General features: G+C 33.8%; 1 protein-coding gene across 12 annotated transcripts in view; it reads left to right on the forward strand.

Annotated features, from left to right (window-relative positions):
• The window catches only part of LOC108566937 (tyrosine-protein phosphatase Lar), a 430,502-nt gene that overhangs the window by 377,691 nt on the left and 26,158 nt on the right, over positions 1-26,653 (forward strand). For all 12 annotated transcript variants that reach the window (XM_017927080.1, XM_017927085.1, XM_017927081.1 and 9 more), the window contains 2 exons: positions 1,539-1,670; positions 10,390-10,551. In XM_017927080.1, coding sequence (XP_017782569.1) covers positions 1,539-1,670; positions 10,390-10,551 — 294 coding nt within the window. The remainder of the gene's footprint in view (positions 1-1,538; positions 1,671-10,389; positions 10,552-26,653) is intronic.

The raw sequence follows: 26,653 nt of genomic DNA on the forward strand, positions 1-26,653 counted from the left end.
GCTTTTTTTTTGCTATTATCTTTTACAAATAATAATTAAAGAAGGCTGTTTTAACGAAGTGCAGCATAAAGCGGTCGTATAGCGAGGTATAGGTGTGATATAGATATTTATTATATATATACTAATTCCCATATTCAATTTGATGTATGTTTATTTCAGTGAGCTAAATAATTAAGGAAAGACATTTTTCATACAATTAGATTTTAAAACACAGATGATTAAATAATGATTGTTTGTTGTATTGATGTTAATTCATTTCTTGTTTTCTTCCCCAGTGTAAGAATAACCACGGAATACCGTCATCCAAGGCCTCGTCGACGTTACAAAGTTACGCAGCACTTATATAATTATCAGCGAATTTGAGAGTCGTTAAAGTCCGGATTATTTATTTCTGGGGTAATGAAATTTACGTGAGTGCGCGACATTACTTGGAGGTGGCGGGCGGTTTCCGTCGGCAGAGGAGAAAAGATAATGAGAATTCAATTAATTTGTGTAATTGATTGTTCAGAAAAGTAATTTGTTTTGGTAATTAAATGTAAGAGGGATGGATGATTATGTAAAAAGGCGAAGCAATAATGGCATTAATACGATGGCCCCGTTTCGGCTTTCTCGTGCTCGTCCTCCCGCCTACGACCAACCAACTACCCCCAACACAACCGGTCGGACCCACCCCCGCATTTTCTGACATGGCCGGGTTAATTGCGCGTTTCGCACGCGAATGCGTCATTTAGAACTTGTAAAATTAACCCGCGCCGTGTTGATAAATGACTTATTAAACTTAAACTACGACCGCCACATAACCGCCGTACAATAATACATCCAGGGGATTTCCCAAACAACATCCCATTCTCAGAATCAACATCTGATTCTCAACATCCCTACACGAAGTTGAAAAGAGAAGTTGCGTTGTCCATCGACGAGAAACTCATCCCTTTTTTTTATAAATTTTTTTTATTGTAAATTTTTGTTTATATTCGATACGAAATATTTATTCAAATCTATCTGTTTGTGTGCATTGGCATCAGCCCGATCGGAAATATTTTTTGAAGCGCTGGAATTTTGTGCGCTTCCACCCCCACACACACATACAGTTCCCATATGTTTTTTAATTTATTTTTTTTGTATATTTCATTCCCTGTATCATTTTTTCTCTGTTTCCCTATTTTTCGTTTTGGCGTGCCGCTACGTATTTTTTTTTATTCTTTTTTTTCTGCTCCGCCCTGTAACAAATACACTCTGAGCGCATTTCCAACTGCGCCAGTTGAAATGAAACCTGTGTAATTTTTTATGGAAAAATATAAACAAAAAGTTTTAGGAAAATATGAGCGATACTACTGGTAACAGTGGGATGATGATGGTTATTTTATTTTTTGCGCAGCATATTTTATAAATCAAATATTTATTCGCGTAACCGAGTGGATGATGCATTGGAACGCGTCTCTAAACGTATTTGCAGCGGGGCAGCAGAATTGATCCGGATGGGTGGTGCAAACAATCTGGAACTTTGTGTATTTATTGGTCCACGTTTTATGTTTCAGATCCGCCGGAAATCATGATGAAGCCGCGGAACCAGCAAGTCAAGGCCGGAGGCATAGCGTTCTTTTATTGCGCCGCCAGGGGCGATCCAGCTCCTGTCATCCAATGGAGGAAGAACGGCAAGAGGGTTTCAGGTAAGGAAAAATTGTTTTCGGCCAACGGATCAAGGGATCAACTTTAGTTATTAGCCTCTGCCCTCCATACTTGACATACTTTCGTTGGACCCAAAACGCCCACCGCAATGTGTCCTTCCGACCCCACTTTATCTCGATGCACGAGTCTGTGGTTTTTCGGCTTAATTCCGAAATAGATTTGCCAGCAGAACAGAAAATAAAAACGGATCAATATTTTAATTTAAAATTATATTTTAGTTACATATAAAACAATATAGAAGTTTATGAAATTATCTGATGATTAACGATAATTTATTTAATACTTAGTTCTAGTTTCTGATGTTTTAAAACTAAAATTGCAAAATGCGAATCACAAGTTAAAAAAAAAGATGTAATATGTTAATGTCTAATAAAAGTCTATTTATTTTCAAATATCAATGATACAGTGAAAATTATATTTGTCAGTTTTATTGGTTTTTCTGCCTGTAGAATACACAATACACAAATAATTTAATTGATTACAATATTCTGTTGAATTTGATAGTTTCTTACAGACATCTCAAGTAGTGAATAAAAAGTAATCAAATAATTCTTATACATTTATTATATAAACTATAATTTCCAAATCATAATCAATAATGTTTCATGAAAACACTTTATATATAAAATTTCTTGAATTAATTTAACTCTTTATTACTAGAATATACTTAACATTAAAAAAATATTTGTTTCTTTGGATTTCTTTTAAAAACACATCAAAATTAAGTTGCCTATAATTTTTTTATAAAATTTCAGCGATATTTTCAATAAAAAAAAATATGTGGTATTTTTTGGTAGTCCATTACCTGACTACCATTAAGCTTAAATGGTTTAATAAGTCAATTATAGTGATTAGATTACAATTTTCATATATATATATTTAGTAACAATATTATTTTATAAACTTATTTCATACCATGATATATAATTTTTTTTTTCGTTCAACATAAAAAATAACCTATACAGAAGTGACAAACATTAGTTGAATGTATAAACATACATTCAACTAATCATTTTTGTATACAATATAAAGATTACATTAAAGTACCAAAAAGTAATTAGTGATATATGTGCCGGTAAGACGACAAATAAGCTGTACAATCCATGTGTAATGTAAAATTATATTAACAAGATTTGTACCTTATGCCACATCAATTATGATTCATGGGACAGCATTATTAATCATATTGTTAATAAGCACTAAATCGATAGCATAGTGTTTCATGTAATACATTATGTATATTATTCTATTATTAGATGTGTGTCAATTGGCAAAATAAACGCAATGAATTATTCTTGGTATGGATATATAAATATGTTATGTTCTATTTAAGAAATGTTCAATACGAAATTACTTAATAGTTTTCAAACTTAGAGATTTTTATGTATTTATCATCACAATTTTAACTAATCGACGAAACATTATAATTAATTATTCGACAGTAAAATGTTTTACAAAATTACAATTACAAAAAATTTGAAAAGTATGTAAAATTATGAATAATAACAAATATAAATTAACAAGGGCTGTAAATTATTTTAATGCATTTTGTTAAAAATAAAACTAAAATAGTTCTGAAAATAATTTTAGTAATTTAATATAATAATAATGTTTATTGCATCAGTCGTACAAAAAAATCATATACAGAAATAAAAAGAACAAAATAAATATATATAATTTCAAAAAAGTCAACTGAGCTATTGACCATAGGTCTCTTTGCTAGTAATTTAATAATTTTAACGAATGTATCATATTTGATACATAATGTTTCTACAACAGTAAACGAGACAGAACAATATTTTCGAGCAATAGTTTTGTGTATTTATTTCATTCCTATTTTAAAATATACACTTGCTGCAACTTTTAGTATAACTAGAAGAGTTAACAGTATGTATTTTTTTTATGAATTAATTCCGGCGTTAAGAGGTTAACTTATATAGAACTTCATAAATAAGTATTTAATTGATGAAACATAAGTTCCATTCCGAATATAATATATCTTAAAGATGTCACATCTAAAAGTTGTACGGCGCACAGTTAATATCTGGTATATTTTCCGCACGAGATGTTTAATTGTTCTGGAGTCACAGTTATGAAATTAACCGCCTTGAGAGAAAATGGGAGCAATGTTTGCGACAATGCATATCTCCCCTCCTGTAACTTGTGGAAATTAATAGGGAGAATTACCATTTAGAATCGACAAATGGCGTCGTCGAATTATTAAAATCAATAATTTCATAAGTCGACACTCGGTCGTTGCACCGACTTTAATATTAATCCATTTTAAAATGAATGCACTTCAACGAAACGGTTACTTATTGATAAGAAAAAAAATCTATAATAATCATTGTAAGTTCAAATTTAATATCCATTCATTATTGCAGTATAATTCATATTCATTTTTATTATAAATTTGATATGAAATTTATATTAAATTAAATTCATAAAATTTGATACTAATTAAAAGATCTTGTACTATATGTAAAATTTCACTTCATTAAAAAATGTTAATATCATTCAATTTAGTCTTCTATTTTATTTGTCTTTGTTATTTACAAGATTTGAGAAATCTTCTTCCGCTGCAAAACCATCACCTTCTGCATTCAATAAATTTAAATAATTTTTTTTAATAAAAATTGTTGAAAAACAGAGCTCGTTTCGTACAAATTCAGTTACAAATATGTTTTAAGTTGGCAATTAAACAGTAAAATGCATTTCTGTGCTTTCTTAGCGTGATCAAATATTTATTCTTCATTTTTTTGTCTTTGTTTACAAGGTTTGACAAATCTTCGAGTGCAAAACCATTATTTGCATGCAATAAATTTATAACGTCCTTGTCATTTTCGAAGCTAGATGACTGAAATCTGTATAACTTCATTTTTTAAGTTATTTTCTTCTAATACATCTTCTAGACATATTTTAGTGTCTTCTTTCCAAAAACTATCAATGTTTTCTAACAATTGCAGACTTCGTTATACCGACGTATAGTTATCAGAGGTAACGTTACAAAATAAATTATTTTTTGTCATATAATTGCGAATGTGTACGTAACTGGTTAATGTTAGTCCACTTATAAAAAGAAGTGTATTAAGAATCTATTCATCGTACAAACAACATACCCTTCACTAAGTATACGTGTTTGGTGTGCACTTATTCATATTTTCGTATACATTATTATTATTATATTTTTTTGTTCGTTCGTGCCATTTAGTTACATGAGCTTTTTATAACACGTTCGCATGTCGGCCGTCGCTTTACTTTTATTTCAATTTTTGCTTATCGATGAAATTTCATAAAAGGTACTTGTACATTATTTCTTTACTTTTTTTTCTTCTCTCTCTCTCTCTCTCTCTTGCTTATATTTTCGCCTGCCCTCGCTCACTCGAGCATTAATCAAATCGATCTTTGACAAACATGTTAGGGCTATTATTCATTTAGGCGACGTTGGACTTAACACAAAATCGATTCCATTCCGTGGACGAAATTCTGCCCAGATTTCTTGAGCCACACGAAACGAGCAATAGTATTAAGATAAATATGCATGGAGATTCTTTTATTTATTTGTATTTTTCTTTTTAAATATGCTTTCTTTTTCCATTTTTCCTTTTCTTCTCGTATTATTTGCGCACGGCGCGCCGTTTAAGCCGCTTCTGTTACTTTCGAAAACAGAAATAGAATAAACACACGGCTTCAATAATACAAAACCCTCAAACTAAGCCGCACTGGATTAGTAAGTAAACGAATCCTACATTCAGATTAGCGAGAATGACGAGAAACTTTACTTCTTTTTTCCATCATTTTTCTCTTACGTAATCCTAATTTTTATAAATCCGAATACATTTACCACTTTGTCTTTATTAAATATTTAACATTATTTGATGTACTTTAATAAGTAAACCACATTTATTTTTAAATTATGACGGTTGAAAATTTCAAAGAAAACAAAATATTTTGCTTATACAAAAATGTTCTCGATTAATCCGGTTTCAAATGGACTATAGTGAATCCGGACTGACAGATGCCGCACTATGCGAGGTATATACATTAATTTTTAAATTTTAGTATAAAAAAATCCATAATAGATTATTTTAAGATGATTTTTTTTTGTATTATTTTACTTTACGTCTATGTAACGTCTATTTTACTGTGGCAATACTGTAAATATAAAATGCAATTAGTAACATTTATATAAACAGTGGAAAGCAAATTGAAGCAACAAAAGGAGAATACAATGGTTGTAGAATTGCGCCCCTTTAACCGGTTTTTCAGTTTTTATTCAATTTCGCTGCGTTTTTCCAGAACGAAATCATTTCGCTAGGTACACTGCCAACCAGTATTGAGAGGCAGGCGTTTTTTAATTGGAAAATACGTCCCACTGTTGGAAGTTTATGTCTGCGAGCGAGAAAAATACACATGCCTCTCAAACGTCCTGGAGTTGTGTGTTTGCCTGTTCGAAGTTTAGTTAAAATAGATAACATTTGAAATTGGTTACGAGAACCCAATGAGAAAAAAAATGAATAAATAAAACAAATATAAATAAAAATAAAAATGAAACGCATGTTGTTTGCTTTGAATAAAATAGGTGAATTGTTGTAAAACGGGGTAAAAACAACAGAGCCCAAGGGGGCGCACGTTCCGTACAATTTCAGTTACAATAATAAACGAGACAAATGCGTTTTAAGTTGGCAATTAAACAGTAAAATGCTTTTTGTGTGTGCTTCATTCGCGGCCCTATGAAAAATACACAAGTCATTACTGCATCCGTGCAATGACTTTTATTTATTTCCATCAACGGTAAATTAAACTGGAATTGCTCAATTCCATTATTTATTCATACATATTTTTGCAAATATACATTTTAATTAAATTTTAACCATCACTCGTCTGACTTTAAAAACAAACTTTTTTTATGACTTAATTTTAACTGTATTGTTTCGTATTTGTACGTTAAATCAAATATAATTTGTAAGCCGAAATTTTGGTAAGAACAACTATTCTCATTCCTAAACCTTGAGTACACTTCACTTGATTGATGTGCTTTACTCACGCACGATTAAATGATATAAATACTTTTAATTATTTATATAGTAACAAATGAGTTACTTGTAAATTTATTGTACCTTGCATGATCCAACATAAAAACTTAATTTATTACTAATCGCGATAAAAAAAATACACATTGCAAACTACAAATATTCACTTTAGAAAATTGTTTAATTTAGAGATAAATCATCATTAGTTTTTATGTAAATTAAATTGAGAAGATTCTACATAATGTAACTTTAAATTTCATGTATTTTCTTATGAAGAGAGACGCATTATTCATAGTATGTATGTAATATAATAATTATTATTATGTATTTTGTAGAATAAAACACATATGCAAACATAAACATATATTAGTTTAATATTGAAATAAAATAACAAAGTTTGATTTTGAAATATTAAATATCATTAACATTTATATCAACAACTATAAAATTACATAAATAGAAATAAAAAATAACATATATGAATCTTTACATTGGTTGTCTACTTCAAAACTATACTATTAATTTTATATAATTAAAATTGGAAATCATATACACTCAGTCTATTTTATTATTTAACCCTTAATAGCCTCCTCTTAAAAAATATCAATGTATCTCTTGCAGTAGCCAATACATATTTTATATATTTATATAACTTTTGTTCATGTAATGGTAACATACAGTCAAATATTTGAAACATAGGACATTTAATGGTAAAATACCTCGGTTAACAACTACTGTATACAATGTGTGTATTTAAAGCAACTATTGTTACCGTGCTTCGTCATAATCAATAATAGATACATCTGTCATATATTTAGGTCTTTTTCTACGTATAGCTTGGATGTGACTTAATATTTTTCTAATGCGAAAAAAAAGTATTTGATTCATTCAATATTTTAACAAATGTATTTAAAAAATACAATTACTTTTTGTGCAAATTAATTAACATATTACTCTCATTATTCATGAATAATTACAAAAAAATAACATATAGTTAAATTATTACTTTCATGCCTCAACAAAGAGTGCCTTAGTTTCAATTCACTTCAGTCCGGTAAAGTGTCTTTTTGTGCAGTTTATTTCTATTTTGTTTTGTTCCTCTATTAGCCCTAACAGTATGCGATTTTGGCAGACATTATGTGAGGTATTGCTATACATTTCATAACCATCAGCATTCATCAAGTATATATCGGATTTAAGAAACATATCAATTGCAAATTCGTATTTCTACAATTTGGATGAACATTTCTGTGAGATTTTACTGTACCATTCCAAAGGGTTGTTCGTAAGTCAAATTTGTTCGTAAGTCGGGGAAATTTTAAAAATTTCAAAATATTCTTAAATTCTGTATTACTGACTGCATACATTTGAATAAATAGATTAAAATAAACAAAATACTTACTTACAAATTCTTATTCAATGTAGACATTTAATAAAAAAACGACAAAAGAAACAAGTGCAACAAAACAGATAGTATATTTTCCAAAAGTATTATATTTTATTAAAGGAATTATCATTTTTTGTTTGAACGGTTAATGTTTTCTGTCACTATATATCTCTTTGTAACTAGTTAGATTTTTAGAATTTTGTTCGTAAGTCCGGAAGTTCGTTATTCGGGGGATACCTGTATTTAACAATATGAAAGATGTTTAGCAGCTATAACAAGGATTTTCTCCGAACAAAATAAAATCTCTAAACAAAACAACATATTTAAACTAAAACATGAGTATTAAATAAGGAAAAGTTTTTAGTTATACGAGTCTATTTTAATTAGGGATTTATTTATTTTAAGCTTACTCGTAAACGATTTCCGACAGTTGTATAAAAACAAATAAACAAAAAAAAACGACAACACAATAATATGACGAGAGGTTATAGGACAATGAACAACTTTCAACTTTTACGGCTTAGATAATAAGTCAATTAAAAGTTTTGTGGGTGAACGATCGTGAAAAGCAGGTTGAAAGAACAAAAAAAAATAGTATGTGTATGTGTATAAAATGCGGACCGCCCCAAACCACAAAGCCGTGATCAAATTTTATGCGAAACTTTTCCGGCTTATTATTTATTCAGGAAATAATCCCGGGCCATGGAATTTCTAAATTCACATAGTGAGTTATATTACACGTTTTGTTTTATTTTGTTTTTTTATTATTACTGTACTTCATGAAAATCAAGAGCAATTGGTACATATGATAAATATTTAAGTCTTTTATCATTTATATCCTATTAACAACTTTATAATTTTTTTTGTAGTTTTTCCTAATCAGTAAATATATTTAAACTTTAACATATCTTAATTTTATTTACAAATATTTATTGGCTCTAATTTTGACTTGTCTTTTAATATATAATAAATATCATTTATGTAAGAATTAAAATAACATAAAGTAAATCACGTTCTAATAGAATTTTGTTGTTATATGATTTGTCCTTATCCACATAATCCTGAAATTGTCGGTCAAAATTATCGTTTCATTCATACTTACACGCAATCAGGTGTGGAAGAGGGAACGATTTTATAGTTTAATTAGTCTGAATTAATGCATGGCGAATTAATTAAGTTTCACTCTTATCTGGAAGACCGTTTTTAATTCGCGCCCGTTCTGCTCTCTTGATTAAATTAATTTACATTATCAGGACGCGCGGCTGGAATTAATTTCGTTTCAAGTTTTCCAAAGACATTATAGCAGGGGCCATAATAACTCTTCATATTAGAAATCTCACGAGACTTTCTCTCTCGTCCTCCTGTGCCACCTCCTTTTCTGCAGTCATAGATCTGAGTCTGCTGAATCCGGGGTCCTTTCTATGGGTCATCGAATGCACACAACATGCGTTTGACCCGACGCCGATAAATTACAAAGATATTGCCCGGAATTATGTTCAGAATTAGTTCGAAAACCGAACTGCAATTTGAACATCATTAATAACACCCAATACCAGAAAACGTGCATTGCCAGAAATTATAACACTGATTACATAACACTGTATACAATCTTGTTATAATTTCTATTTATTTTTTTTATAAAAAAAATTCTTTAAAAATATTTAAATTTATATTTTTTTTAATTGTATAGTATGAGTCTATGAAATAGATTGATGAAGTCTGTAGGAAAATCTGAGGAAGTTGGTTAATGCAGGATAGGATTCCGAACAACTTTTCTATGCATAAAGTTATAATTATCTTGCATATCCGTTAAGGAATATTTTTACCTCTGCGTAACTTTTCGTAAATATTGATCCTGGTTGTGTGCTGAAGAGCTCATTTGCTTATGCATAAAGTTTAAATAACATTGCAGGCGGCCTGCATAAAATTGAAACTATTTTTTTGAAAAGCTTCCTCGTTGCCCGTTGCTTTTCTAAAGAGGAAACTCCTTCTTCTTGTGTGTGTGTGTTTTTTATATTTATTTAAGTCTAATGGCCAGGAAACATAATACCACCGGAAGTTCTTTTATTATTTACTCTTTCTTTTTTTCTTTTTTTATTTTCAAAAAGAAAATCATGTTTAAGCATACCTTAAGATCGTCTTGAGAATGCATAACTTTCTTGAATATTGATCCCGCTTCAGGGTGAGTCCATTTACCTGTGTATATGCACTTAGGAGTGTATTCAGGTTGTGCGAGAGCTGCGAGGCCATTATTTTAATATGGTTGCTTTGTTTTTCCAGGGACACAATCTCGTTATCAGGTGAAAGATTTCACCGATGGTGGAGCTCTTCTAAGGATTGAACCAGTCAAGGCTAGCAGGGACGACGCCACCTACGAGTGCGTCGCAGAGAATGGAGTTGGGGATGCTGTCAATGCGGAGGCGACGCTCGTGGTTTTCGAAGGTAAGATTCATCAAACAAAACCAAATGCAGTGGTCTTCAAATTTCCATTTCCGCTAAACTTAGTTTAAAGACCACTGACCTAGTAATAGTAATTGGTGATAGTTAAACTTCCGGTCAACTTTGTCCGGTTGCTCGTTTATCCGGATCCCGGTTATCCTCCGCAGACCTACGCTCACATATTTGACTGCGTAATTACATAATGGGATGCCGGGTATTTGCTGGTTAAACTTAAGTAAATGGGAATATGGTTGTGTGCATGCTGGATGGGATGTGTGCACTCGCGGATTGTAATTTCCAATTACTCGAGTAGAACAAATGTTCGACGCCTACGGGATAATTATTTAATTAATATGCAGCATGTGCGGTGGCTCACAATTACGGAACCGATATTTCACCCATCGTTCCCGGCTTCCAATTATCACAACAAAATCCTATTTGCATATTGCTATTATTTCAGGAACTACCGAGAAACTTGCCTCACTACACCGACACATTAATATTCCATTTTACACATAATCTCTACCTTATCCGCATTGCTTAAGTTCATTTGGGATTTCCAACACCTAGGTTCCGTTTACTCTACTACCACTGATCCACAACTATTGCGATCTTATTCCTCACAAGTTAATTAATTAAATTAATATCCTCCTTCTTAAACAAATAATGTAAAGCAATTAAATTGTAATTTCTGTTTAACATCTATATGGCATACATATAAACCATAAATAATGATTAATAACACTCAAATTTTATAAAATATAAACCAATTAGATTTTAAAAATTATGTGATTGTTTATCAAAAACAGCTCTTGGTCAAATTAACTAGAAATGTTTACCATCGTAAGCAAAAGGCAGCTCTGGTGTATTGTATATGGGATGAACTAAGATTGGAATTTGATAAACCTTAGTGTTTACATAACTCCGCGGCCCAAGGATCCGTTATATTAGATAGTAGTGGGTCGTGTGTAAGGAGGTCGTCGCGCGAGAATCGGTTACGAAATTCATTAAAGTTGCAGCACGGATCCGAAATGTAGCCCGGCCACGTTGAACAGCTAAAGATCGGATCCATTGTCCTGCGGTCCGCAAACAACCGTTTAAACATCATAGGGAACTCCTGTTACAGAGTCGGGCGGCTGGAATTGAGTTAGACTATTAGATTGCCTTCCTTCCACGGTCACTGATCTTTCCGAGCAATCTGAATGTCACCAGATGACCAGAATACCATTGCGCCCCATCCCATTACTGCAAATCCACTCTAATAATTTTCCTCGTTTTCGACAACATCTCTATATCAGCCCTATTACATTTCATCTGCGCCACTTCATAACAATCCTATCGAACCAGCAAAGACCATTTCGTACTTACAAATTCAACAATCATTTTATATCGACGATCTTAGTAGGATTATATTGCTTTCTTTTACTCAATTTTCAGAAGTATATGTGATTTCTAATAAAAAAATAGAATCCATACTACGCGTGACTTGAGACATACCTATCAACTGTTATGTATGCATTTTCCAATGACATGACAACCAATGGCAGTTTATATATATCTGACAGACATGTATCTTCCATGTCATAGATATTCATAATATTGATAACATTTTGAATCATGAGACTTCAACCAAATACACTTTTTATTTACACAATTTTTAGTTATTATATAATATTATATTTTTAGCGAACAAATCAAATTGGTCTGCTGATATGAAATCTTAGCAATGTTCCAAGTGTTACTATTACACTATGTTGAAGAAAAAACTGTGTTTGAGAATGATTCCTGTTTTATAGTACTGAAACGTGATTCTAAATCAACAGTGTTTGATGGTATCGGTTACAAACGAGTCGATGCATCTCCAAGAAACAGTCTTTCTTTTCTTTTTTTAGTTGTTTGGTGAAATGTATTCTATGCAAGAAGTGTGTTTAGAATTCGAAGCGATTGAATTATCGGTAAAATGGTGCATGCAAGTGAGTGTGTGTGTGTTTGAATGTATGTGTACGAGGTCGTTTGGGTGTGGAAGTCTTGTAGATGGTGCACGTTCAATAAGTTCTCAAGTTTCGCAAAGAGCTTTCGCAGTCATCTCCCTTTACCAGTTCACCCTACACGTATAGGTGTACGCTATTGCTATACACGAGCACAGGGGAGGTGTTGGTTCTCATCGCCGTCAAATTTAATATAATGCTCACTTGCACCCCAGCATACACACGTAAACGCAGCACACACGCTTCCTACATTCCCTGAATGCATATGTAAAGCATGTATACACTACACGCTGTTGCAAATAGGACCGGCATTCCATTCGGAATAACATATGATTGCAATGGATAAATTTCTCACCTCTTCAGGCTATTAACTACACTACTACAAATTCTATATTTGTTCCATACAAGCTGCACTAATATAATACAAGACTTTAAATTCTGATAGTAATTTTTGTCTAAAAGAACTAGAGTTGGGATCACTTTCTTATTCATTGGTTTAAGTTATTTAAAACTATATTGCATTTTTATATGCAACAAAATCATCTTACAAATTTCTTCTTAACTTAATTGGTTCATTGATTAAAGTGAAGAAATAAATTTTACTATGTCAACGTTTGACATTGCCATTGAATATCAATTAAAGTATATTGACTCCATAAAGCTGTGAAATCAGGAAAGTAATGGCAGCGAGAATTTACTCTTAGATTTTATTCCTTATTCATAGCATAGAATCAATCAGGCGGCTTAATTGCGCGCAATTATAAAGACGTTAAATCAATGTTAATTGCGGATTCATAGAAACTTATACATAGCGGCTGAGCACTTTCGGGCTGTTACTCCTGCAATTATTACGAAGGATCGATACCACCGGCCTCGCGAAATCACATCGCATCGCCTGTTACGTAAACACGTAATGCACTTTTTAAACATGAACGTTAATGAAGTTATATTTTTTATATATAAATATAAAATATAGCAAAATGACAAGAGCATTTTATATCGTCGCATTTACAATTTCATTTTCGTCTGGTGATGTAAACATTTAATGGAAGATGATATCGCTTAGAAAACTTAATAGTACATTTATTTTTGCAAATATTATAATAAATCATTTTTTATTGTTATTATTTTGGTACGGTTTTATTTGTAGATTTATTTGTTAATAAATTTCTGGACTATGTTGCAATGAAAAATATTATTTTAAAATAATAATATAACAATACACACATATCTCGTTTTACGTCTAAGATACGTTCCGGAAAAGCTTTCTGCTCCTTTTTTTTTGCAATGTTTTTGGTCGTTTAACGAAACATTATGGGCCGTAAATTGAAAAAACGTCATAATTAAAAATACTGTTATAGCGAAATACCTCTAAAGATCGTCTGTATAGCGAGGTATAAGTGGTAATAATTACAGAGTGACAAATATAAAATGAAAACTACATAAGTTTTTACATTTACATTATAAAACAATATTAATGTTATTGAAAACATTGTCCATATTGTAAGGGTGGATAATGTTTAACAAATGTAAATATTCAATATTTATATTTAGAGACACAAACATGGGAATTATTTATAATAGATGTATTATTAATAAATATTCAATATTCGAAATAGGCATTGTAAATATTTCAGTGTGCGGGACGTGGCTATTATCATCGCCCATTATTTTATTAATAGACGTCCGCTGTTGTGTACTTGCTGCACAGCTATGTAAAAATCGCGCATTGCGTCATTCGATAGTTACATGCCATAATGATGATGATGATGATAATAGAAAATTTCGCCTACCCATTGTTGCACATCCAAGTTTCGGTCGTTCCATATTTGCGGCGCAGTTATGTTCCATAATAATGCAGTATAGTTTCGATAATGGAAAAGTAGAGACGACACCCCGGCTCCTCTACATTGTTGCTATTTAGAGGCCGGTCGCAATTACATTTAATAGTAAAATACAACCACCCACAGCCATGTAGGAAGCGTATGTGGTATCAAGGTGGGAATTTATCGTGGCGGGAATCTTGAATTTTAATCAAATTTATGGATTATCTGGCCCCAGGCTACATGCATGCAAACACACTTATTGTTCCAGTATATGCATACAATGTATGACTTTCTATTTATTCCTACTTTATTTAATATATTAAATCAGAAGCTTTTGAGATAGTGTTGTTTTAATTAGAAAACGTTAATTGCTACATGTGTACTTGTTATAAATGAAATAAATCTATCTATTCTGTCGTAAACTTAATTATACATGATTTTAATTGAGTTTATAGATTATTTATCGAAAGTAATATGAAATAATAATGTATATTTTTTGGTGGAACTAACTGTATTATATTTGTATAATATTTGATGTGTAAATATTTGAATGAATTAGTTACAAGTGATAAATGTTTCGTTTGAGGATGAATTTTTAATATCGAATGTGTGTGTAGAAAAGTTCTGACATGGGGAAAAGATGGTGGAGAACGAGGAGTAAAATAATATTGCGAGAGGAATCGAATCTTTTTGTTGAAAGGGTCCGCGCTTGATATTGGATATTTTCCCTTAAAGCTCCAAAGTGTAGATCAAACTAGTAATACATGTGTATGTTCTTATGTGAACTGACGTGCGTGGATGTTTGAATGTATGTATATGGCAAAGAAAAATAAAGTAATGTTTAAAAATACAAGACGAAAGGGAATATACATAAAGTTTACGTACACGTACGGCGCTCATGTAAATATGGAAAATAAACAGCTATCTGTGAGTAGAGATCTCTGCGTATTTACTTCTTCTTTCCGCGGATTCTTTTTAAGGGTGAGCGTCGTCTCCTCCTCCTTTTCCTCTACTATGCTTACTTACACTTTCCAAAGAAACAGTATGAAAATGTCGCAAGCGCCACACGTGAAAAGGAGACGGCACGGCACTTCTTCTTGCGACAACCGGTGGAGGCGGGGGTTGAAGGTTCTCTTTTTTTGTTCGGAATTGCAAAAATGCTGAAAGAATAGAATGAAAGATGGTATTTTGAAATGAAGCATGCGGCGCTTGGATGTCAGATGTAGGTAGCAGATATGAAATAGTGCCACACTTCCCTACTTATGAATGTAAAGTAAAACACTGCCGCGCCAGTTATATGACCTCACCAACCCCTCCAACCACCCTCACGACTTTCGGCTGCAGCAACCCTCGTTTTCGCGCCGAACACCCGGCGAAAATCAACTCGCGTTTCGGCAATAGAATTGACTTTAAAATATGATTCGAACGCGACCGATATTTCTTCCTTCGCCTTTGCCTTCTCTCCATTCTCGCTTTTGCCACCCCCGGGCTCGACACATATTAACTTCGGGCTGCTTTCGACGCCCGGGCATTAGTAATCCTACACATTCCCTCGCTTAATGTCTCTTTTGTATTACCCGTGTAATCCTCTGGAATCTTGTAAATACTATCAAGAAATGTTTCGCCCTACAATAGCAACAGAATCCACCCTTCCTCCTCCGTTTGGACTGCTCTCAGCGCCTCGCCACGAACATAAACATTACTTCACAAACTTTCCCAGCACGAACTTCACGCTGCACTAATATCCTCATAATTTGATGCAACCTTTTCCCCCTCGGAAAACTTTTCTATAAACAACCCCAATTAGAACAGCATTTTGGATTCCGTTTCCCAATTACTCGAGCGCACCATTCATCATAATTACATACGGAATAAAAGCGAATGTTGCAAAAAAAAAAGGAGAAAACAAAATGGGAATAAAATCAAGTGTATACAACACTAATAAACGGGCGATGGGTTGGAGAGAGAAAGAGTGGAAGGATGGGCGGCTTTAGTTTTGCATTATAAAGAGATATAATAATATACGGCTGCATGCCGTGAAGTTTGCCTTATGTGATTATTATGATTTGCATAAGCTCGCAGCACAAAGTAAATATAGCACTGTAATCCTTCCTCTCCACTGTTGTGCTTTTCTATGGCGGGCAACTTCCAATCCTTCCCGCCCTCCATGAAATATGCATACCTGGCTGGCTTGGTTTGTTGCGAGGAAAACTTGACGCTGGATACATCATTCCTCTGTTACCACCACGATAACTCAATTTCGCTCTTCCTATATACAATGTACTTTCTTATTTCCTTTTATTATACATCTAATACATACCCATCTCCATAATAAATTAACTTCCGTTCCTTTATAACTATAGATACATCATTGAAATCTGGCACCTAAACATTTACAAAAAAAATAGTCGCGTATATAGTTTACATTATTAATAACATAACTATCTTTTAGAATTCCCAACTGAACATCTACCATGTGGTCATTTTGTTATACAGTGGGTGATCGGTTAACGAATATAATCAGTGAATCGATGCTTGCAATCTAAATTGTTCTTTAATCTTTATATCCCAAAATTAACGTCAATCGATCGGTAAGGTAATCATTATCCGCACATCAGTTTTTTCAAACAAACAAATCTTTCACGAAAGTGTTTGTTATCCGATATGTTCCAAGTCCGAACATTTCGTTAACGGATCACCCACTGTATATGATATGAATCCATTATTCGACTCCATGTTAATTAACTGTCATTCTATAAGTTCAAAGCTGCCAAAGAATACCCATTCAATTACTATACAATATACACGTTTCTTAAATTTCAGAAGATATAAATTAGTTTTAATGTAACAACTACTAAGAGTCATGTGATATTATGGTATTCGTTAATATTCATAATGAATTCTTCCTATAACTTACATACGAGATTATTACGTATTCTAAAAAGTATATAGTAATATTGTTATGTTTCGAACAATATATAAATATAAAATGTTTGCATAGTTATTAAATGATATAGCAAAAGGAGACACCGAAGTTAATTATTCGCGAATTTACTAAGTGTTTAAAGTTACGTGAACCGCACCGCGTATAAAACTAATTCCGCCACATCGTCGAGTTACGAGTTAAGAAGTTAATCATTAACACGTAATTGTATTAAAATATAGAACTCCCGTCCTCGGGGAATAATTAATAATAATTTATATTCAAGCTACTAGTTGCAGCCTGATATAGTTATGTGTATAGTGTAATTAAACTTCCTAATATATTCATGTATTCAGTTTTTGTTACAAAAACGATCATACCATAGAACGAAAATTTATCCACAATTTTTAAAATCATATCTATTTATAGCCTATATACATAAATAATCAATTAAACTTTTAATTTTAAAACGAATCTTAATAAAACATTATTTTAAAAAAAAACTATTTTAGTTCAAATCATATAAAAATTATATATAAATTATAGAACATAAAATGCATTTAAATAGAAATTTAGGACGCGCAAAACAAATAACAGTTCGCAATGATAAGCATTAAGCGGTAAAGTGTATCAACTGAATTTTGTTATGTAACGTTGAACTAGAGTACATTGTACATAATTTAAGGCGACAAAAAAAAATCCATTTTATGTTTTTTTTATATATATATTGTTGTTGTTGTTGAGTTATTTCAATTACATCAGCGAATGTGCGTCAATTTTGCAAATTGCACGGACATGCATTTGTTTGTAACGCGCGAAATATTATTTATTGATGAGGCAATGTACATTTTTGTGCCAGTTCCATGCGCGCAAATGTTGGGAAATCTTTCATCCATGCAGACATCTACATTTCGAGTAATTTGTATTTGTTGGGTCAACAGGAACAGCCGTGATTGCTAGTGTAGTGAGCGGAAATAGCAATAAATAAAGTTCAATGTACGTCAGCGTTATCAGAAGGTATATAAATATTCGTAAAAAGCAGGACACGGGACGAAAAATAAAACAAAACACGGTGTATGCATACATACAAACCCTGACTTGATACGGGGTCAACGCAATTTATTTTTTTTTCATTTTGTTATTTCCGTTTCCGAACTTTTTTTTTTCGAATTTTCCATTAACGTCGAACTGTCATATTCTTATTTATTATCCTGGCAAATAGAATGCGAGGATATGTTCCCTCTTCATCCGCTTCGTACGTTTTCAATAAGTATTGGATTACTATAAATTTCGGTTAATATCCAACGTTTTTATTCGGAGCATTAGCATTTTTATGAGAGCTATGTAATTTTATTATTGTGATTTTTTCACCTCGCATATATTTATGAAGTCGTTTAGAGCTTTGATTAAAAGCGGTAAATCTTATTGGCTGTAATCCTGGGGGGATGAAAATTTCTGGTAAATAAAATACAAAGTTGGATGAAATTACGTGGATTGTAAATGCAAATGGTAAACTAATATCATCCGTAGTAATGGGTTATTAGTTCCACGTGGAGAGAAACACGGAGGTAGGTATAATATCAGGCCGTAAATAAAGGTAATAATTGATCAGTGATATAAGCCGGCTTTGAAAGGGAGCTTCCACAGAATGCAGTATTATTGTCGGCGCAGCGGGGGATGTGGGGCGACGAACCAGAAGATCTGCGAGGGAACCAATTATCCTAATTTAGGAAGGTGGTAATTTCGGCGGCCTCCATCCAATAATGATATCGGGAACGGAAGAAAGGAATGCCCGCCTAGAGCTTAGAGGAAAAGTGTTTATTTATGGCTCCTAGGAATAATGGAACAATCTGGAGGAAAGCCACCTCGATGTGGTACAAGATAACCGCCGCCTTCTCCCTGTCTCGCTCGCACTCATGTTGCAGCCGCACGTACGCCCCCGCAATTTATCCGAGAACGCGAATTTATTACACATCCGAAATGTTGGAAATGTACAGAGCGAGATAAAATTAATTACTGTGCGGTATTCTGGAGAAAACTTGCGCTATTATTTTTAATACTTGAACCCCGTTCCGCAACGAACGAAGGAGATGAAATTTAATTACGCGTCTGTATGTTTTCCTCCGGAAATAATCCAAACATGTGCATTTTACATGGGTCGGAATGGTTGGGGTTGGGTAAGGAAAGGGTGGTTGACTGTGGGAGAAAAGCGAGCGGCAGGACGCGGGAAGGACTCTTCGGATGGATCCGTGCCATCCATGGATTGGTTTATTAAAAAAGTATCGCGATTCGGCGCGCTCCTTCCGCACTTCCTTCGCAGACCGGTCCCTTGGGAAATAAAGGACTTACCAAATCCCGTTGGAAAGCCTGCCGGAAAAACAAATTGAAATATTGCCGGACATTAAATAACCATTAGATATTATTTCTTTAATATTTACCTCTTAAAGTTAAATCCATTATATAAACACAATGTACGAGATTCTCTTTTTTATTTCATTATTATCGCATTTTATATCATTATGAAAATGCATTCCTATGCTGAGCATCGACCATTGCAACAAATATAATTCAGTTGAATGTTTTTTAGCATAAAGATGTGAATATTATGCTTAATAAAATTATTTTCCTTAATACAAATCATCACAAATCACTTGAAATTGGTTTATTCTCTCGTTAGAAACATATTATCTGTAATAATGGTAGTAACTAAATTTTTTTTCGAGTATCGAGCATAGTTGGAATGAATACTTTTCAAAAACTATTGCATATACTTAAATGAAACTAAGTTGAAAGAGCTCATTTCTCTATTGTATATTGCAGACTTTATAAGGTTTTGTATTAGGTTTATGAATTTCAAATCTAATAAAACGCGACGTGCAGTTTTTTGCGTGCGAAAAATGTTGTATATCTTAATTTCAGTCGCATGCATGTGGTTCTTTTTCGTACCTGCTGGGTGGCTGAGTAATTTTATTAATTCTATGCGAAATGTAACAAATGTGCAATATGCACCGTAGGGGTGGCGAGGTGAGGTGGCCGTCGGATGAGTTATATGGATGCAGGTTGGAAGCTGGGCCCGCGTAGCCATACTTGCGGCTGGCCCAACTGTGGCCGGAGGTCAATTAGTGGATTTATGTCGACCCGGCCGCGGGCCTTCAACCACCTCATACCAACCCCATCCTACCCTCTTGACCGCCGCCCCCGCACATTACTCATTCTTGCTCCAATGTGTCGCCGCTAAAATCTAACAAATGCCACGCCATCGCATCCATCATCTCTACCCTCTTTCTCGTTGCACTCGTCCATCTAAAAATTGGATGAAGCTAAAGAATTTTGTAGTATATGTTATGTATGTATTTGAAGTGAGTACGATATATTCCGCAGTTTATAAGGACTAACAATAACTAGTCGTAGAACAATAAATATCATCTTTGTCTTCCCAATGATTTTGGTATAACCATATTATTTCAGTATAAACTAATAATGTACTACGTACTTAAAGTGTTAACTCTAACGCGAATTTGGGTAATGTACAAAAATATAAGAGTAAAACTATTGAGTATTCAATGATAACAAATTGACCATGCTTAAAACTACTTCTGAATTCGCATATCGACTCCAACATATATAAGTAGATATATAGTTAATGTTTTGGAGATTGTAGGTAATATTAAGTGCGCTGCGAAAATAACTGTTCGCTGGAAAGCCATTTCCTTGGATTACCGCTAATCTTTTTCCCATAGCCGATTTACCGGCGTGAATTATTTTCCGAGCGGTTTAACTTTCCTACAACATACACATAAACTTCCACTGGGGGACGCAAGCTGTTCTCTCCTCCAGCACCCACTGCAAACACGCACCGCTCCGAAAAGCTCCGATCCACCTCCCCCACGACCTTCCTTTCCATCCTCTTTCATAAATTCTTCGCGAGCACTTTTAATATTTATAAAATGGCCCATTAATCTTGATTGTTCCTTCAAATTCAATTTGTACCTGCACCAATCAATAATCCTATATAGCAAAAAAAAAAAGAGAAAACGAGAACTCGTCCTGAAAATAAATATTATTTGTGTAATAAAAAGGATATCGAGCATAAAGGAAAAGAAAAAAAACAGAGATGTGAAAGGAAAGTGATCATTTATTAATAATTCATTCGGGAGGCGCGAAATATTGTCTTTTCCAAAGATGGGATGGGCTCGGCCGCAATCCATCCCGCACTCCAGGAGGTGGCGTGTAATTTATCAAAACCATCCTCTCCTCCTCCCGGTTTTTAATTTCAGTGCTCGAGGCAGGCAGGACTGGCGGGCGGTCGGTCCCCGCTCTATTTCTCCCGTTCATTATTCCGCACTGATTTAATTATTCGGATCCGATAAGCCCAGTAATTAAGATGATCGTAACTTTGTGTTCGATCGCTCTCCCGACACAGTCTGGTCCGAGCAGACTAAGCCAAGATCTCTACTACGAAAAGCCCGATTCACCCTCTTATATAGACGCCCTTATACAGAACCCTTGTCATTAATCACCATCACTGTTTTCAGCATGCACAAATTTCTGCCGTTTTATACTTTCGACATTCGCAGCCGCACCATCTATTAATTAAGTGCAATCGCGAACCGCCCTTCCCCTCTCATTCCTTTCCCTCAAGAACTTTCCACTGTCGAGTAGTTCCTTGATGGCTAGATTGCTTGGGAGTTCCGTTATCGTTGCAATTACATTAACATTACATTCAATTTTCTAATTAAGCTAGTTCAAATTGTTATCAAACTTACATCTTCTAAAAACGCTCGAAAGGGAACATCTCTTGTTCAACTAAATCTAATAATCATTTTTTATTTATTATACATTTTGTACTCTCTCTCTTCAAAACAAAACAAATATGGATCGAAAAGTAACACGTTTGAACACCATGTAAAATGTTATATTTACAGTGGAAATATGAGAAAAAGGAACTTTTGAAAGAATATTGTGGCTATTTCGTAGTGTATGACCATCAAAGAACTACATCACAATACGATTTGGGAATTACAAAGACTCACCACATACTGGCAATAAAGCTATTGAAAGCGAGCACTCGACAAAGCAAAAGCTGAAACGCAAACGCTTCAAACCACTGGACATGCCATTTAATCTCAATTAGTTATTGAGATGATAATGTAAATTGGAACTTGTAATTGTAAAGGAAAGCAGCCTGCGGGGATTAATTCAGCTAAATGCCAGCGCGGATAATAAGCTTATTAAATGATTCAGGCCAATTAATTCTAAATGCAATTCGCATAACAACAAATAAGTAATTATTGTCAGTATTATTAGGCAAACAGTTTTATGTGAGCATAATATAAATTGGGGTATAAAATATGCAGAAATTCCTCACATATTCGATTGGTGAAACCGATTACCTGTACTATGAGAGATATTACTCTAGTCTAGTATATTTCTAATAACATAAATTAATGTTTTCTCTATTAGTACATGAAATGTAGTCTTAGTCAATACAATTTGTTATGATTGTGTAAAAAGATTAGTATTGTTATTAAGTGGTGATTTGAGTTCGTGAAATAGTGGAATAGGTGTCAGTTTGCATTCAGGGAGTGGAGCCAATAAAGATTTAAAATGTTGTTGGACGTGCATTTGTAAATGAGAAAGAAGAGGTGTATGTGTGTATAAGGGTGAAGTGAAGCAGTAAGACTCGAAAGAGTCATCAGTCTGCAGCGCACGTAAAAATAATGCTTGGCAGTCTCGTGTTTTAAATGAGCAAATTCTTGGCGGCGGCAGTGGCGGTTGCAAGCAGCGGTAGGGGGGCTAGCAGTAAGTCGAGGGAGGCTTCTTCCCTCCCTACCCTAGTAAAACGCGGATCGGCTCCATTAGAGTAATTGCCAAACCGAAACTATATCCACCTCCATACACACGTATAAAACCCTCCTGTAAAATTCCAGATATTTCATAAATTATGGATAGATTCGACTAGACTAAAGTGGAATGGGTCGATCGACGGCGGTGGCAGCGGCGGCGGCAGCAGCAGCAGGAATACGTATTTATTTGTTTATGGATGATGCCAAAAATACACTTGCCGATGCGAATTAAAACTGATCAATTTTAATGGGTCCTGTGCAAATGCGAGTGAAAACGGATTGATTGTTGGGGGAATCTATCGCTCGGACCGATAGCAAACGCCCACCTCCGAAAATCCTCCTTGCGCCACCCTCCCACGCCATTAATAATTCATCGCGGCGTGCAAATGTTTCAAATATTAATATTCATAAGAAGCCCGCCCGATTATTTGTGGAACGCGATTCCGCTATAAATTGTGCATTTATTTGCATTCCTCCGAAATATGTCTGCCCGCTGATCATATACCATTCACACTTCATTATGTAATATACGACACGTAGAAGTCATTTGCTTATACACACACATGCAAATACAGGTGCATCATTTATTACTGATTTTCCTCTCTAATCTAATTGGTCGGATACAATAAATTTGGATGATATTGCTTTCAAATTAATAAAGTATAGCAGATCAAGTATAATAAGTAAAGCCTACAAACTTGAACATCTCGGTGTAATATAAGAAATGTGACTATACGAATACCTCAACCAACGTTAAAACGTTATAACAAATAAAACGTGTTTGGAAAAAGAAAATAATATTTTATTACCATAAGCAAAGGCCGTTGCTCCCAAAAGTCTTTCAGACTCGAGTTAATAACTATTTACGAATTTTTCTGAAAGGTGAATGTTCGAAAATGGGAAATAAGCATGTAAGCTTTTCGCATTCATTTCTAGTTACGTAAAGTGCATTACAGATCCGTCTTGGGTCGTGTAAACGCAATAAAATGGATGTAAAACGGTATAGGTTGAAACGTGGTGCTGAGGCGTATTGCAAATAAGCTGCGCTTTCGAGATCATTTCTATGAATCCAGTTCAGCTTATATATACATACGTATATATGTATTACTATATATATTACTCCAAAATGTAATTATTCCTATAAGCGAAATGCGGTAAATGCATTTAGGCGAGGCAAAACCTGAGACGTGGAAATTAATAAAGCCTTCACGGCTTTGCGCGCAACAGTGGCACAAAACAAGGGCGGAGGTGGAGTAACCGGATGAGGGAATGAGGGGATGAGGTAGATGAGGAAAAACAACACCAACAAAAAAAAAAGAAGAGAAGAGGACAAGGGAAGTTACAAGAACGGTAACGTAGGCGCTTCCACTGCATAATCCCCGCGCCAGATTACGCAATATTTATTGCGAACCTAATCCTTGCGGTATTAACCGTTTGGACGTGGCTTCAAAATGTATTGTCTGCGCACAAATATATATATATATATAACGAGATTGCGCGTGTGTATGTGTGGGTGAGAGAGAAAGGTGTATTTATACATACATGAATAAAACAATTAAAACGGTCCAGGACGAAGTTCTTCTGGGATGTGATCATAAGCGGAGGCCTTAACTGCTCGGCATTAACTAATTAATACACGTCGAGATAAATTCGCGAGATACATTGGATGATTTACTCGGAGCAATAAATACGCGCGTGCGGCTACAAACTGACGGCATATAAATCTCCCCCTGGATGTTTACTCGTGGCCTAGGTGCCATAAGGGCATAAAACTAGACAGACGGAGAGCGAGATACACAGAGAATGAACTATAGAGTGAAAAAAGGAAGCACGATGATGAAGAAAAATAAGTAATAATGGAAAGATTTTAATTATGGTCAGCTGAATGGGAGGCGGTATCGTAACGAACGCATCATCACACCAGCGGCAATCCTTTCATCATTAAAAAGGAGGAAAAAAGCACTAACCGTACACAGGGAGGATGAGGTGTCTCCATAACTCGGTCCGTGAACACTTTTGGTACAGTTACATTTACTCAACGCCACACGGCAGAGAGTTTATTTTAATAAATACATGAAAATCTACTCAGGCTCAAATATTATGTTGCTCATTTTTGTAAAGCTCTTTCCTCTCTCTTTCTCCCTTATACATATACATTCACTCTCGGCACATTTACAAACACACACGGAGCGAACTTTTACAAAATTTTCTCCGTAGCAGAAACTTGCTAAAACATCTTTCGCACATTTACAATTCTATAACATCATAGTTTATTCTTCGCTTTATTTTATGTCAGTTTCACATCGCCTTTTATTCTTTCGCCTCCGCTAGAGAGCATCGATAAACAATTTCAACGTTCGCGAGGCGCTATTTTCTTTATATTATTCACATAAGCTACACTTTACCCCAATAGATTTTTAAATGGAATAAATTGTCAACACCTTTCCTCTTACAACTTTTAGTCAACTTCTTAATACGTTTATTATAACTATAGAATCATTAGTTTACGTTTTACTTAATTACCAGGTTGCATATTCTGTCTACTAACTATTTTAGTTTCATCTTACACTCTAGATGGCGCTAGAATCGAATTGCTTTATTTATAATAATAATAATAATGTTTATTGCCTTAGTTTATTCTAATTGTAATTGTACTAAAGTTATACAACAAAATTTTAATTTTGCGAATTTGTTTTCTGAATCGAAATAATAAACGAGTAAATCACTTTTTTTTTTAATATTGAATAAGAAACTGAATCAAAATTAAAACTAAAGACATAATAAATTTCTTAATCTGAATATGTTATTTGACTTTATTACAAGTATACTTATTAAAACATATAACTAAATCTTCTAAAATAAGAAATAATTTAGTGAATTTTATAAAAATTATACCATGTTTCTTACCTGACGCATTTTTTAAGAGAAATTTCAGTAACATGCTGTGTTATAGCAAAAAATATAATGTATCAATGATGGGTGTAAAAAAACTCTGCTTCAACATCCATTTAGCGATTTTTTTTTGGTTTGATTCTTATAATATCGCATGTAATTTTGAGGGAGAAGATGGTGTTCGGCAACAGCGGCGAGGATTGAATGAATTATTTAGCAGGGAGTCGGCAAGATGAAAACCAACAAAAACAACTTGAGTGAAAGAGAGAGAGAGTGAGATTACTGCAAGAAGAAACAAAGAGAGCCATCAGGTCGCCTACAATATTGGTTTCGGTGGGAGTTTTCCTCCGTGCATTTCTCTATTAGCCTGATCCGAGTGTTTGCCATTAGCTTACGCGGTATAAATCATTATTAATCGAATTAAGGGCCGAAGTTTACCTGGCTTATTATAACCGTACTGAATAATTTCTTTAGACCGTAATTTATGGGACACCTATCGCAGTTATTCATATATAAAGTTTCCAAGTGTTATCGTGATAAATTGGCGCTCGGAGAAAACGCGAATGTTGTACTATGTATATATATATATATATATATATACATACACAGAGAGAGCGAAAGAGAAAGAGA

Source organism: Nicrophorus vespilloides, unplaced genomic scaffold, assembly GCF_001412225.1.
Source record: "Nicrophorus vespilloides isolate i.1.1-1 unplaced genomic scaffold, Nicve_v1.0, whole genome shotgun sequence".
In the NCBI taxonomy this organism is placed as follows: Eukaryota; Metazoa; Arthropoda; class Insecta; order Coleoptera; family Silphidae; genus Nicrophorus; species Nicrophorus vespilloides.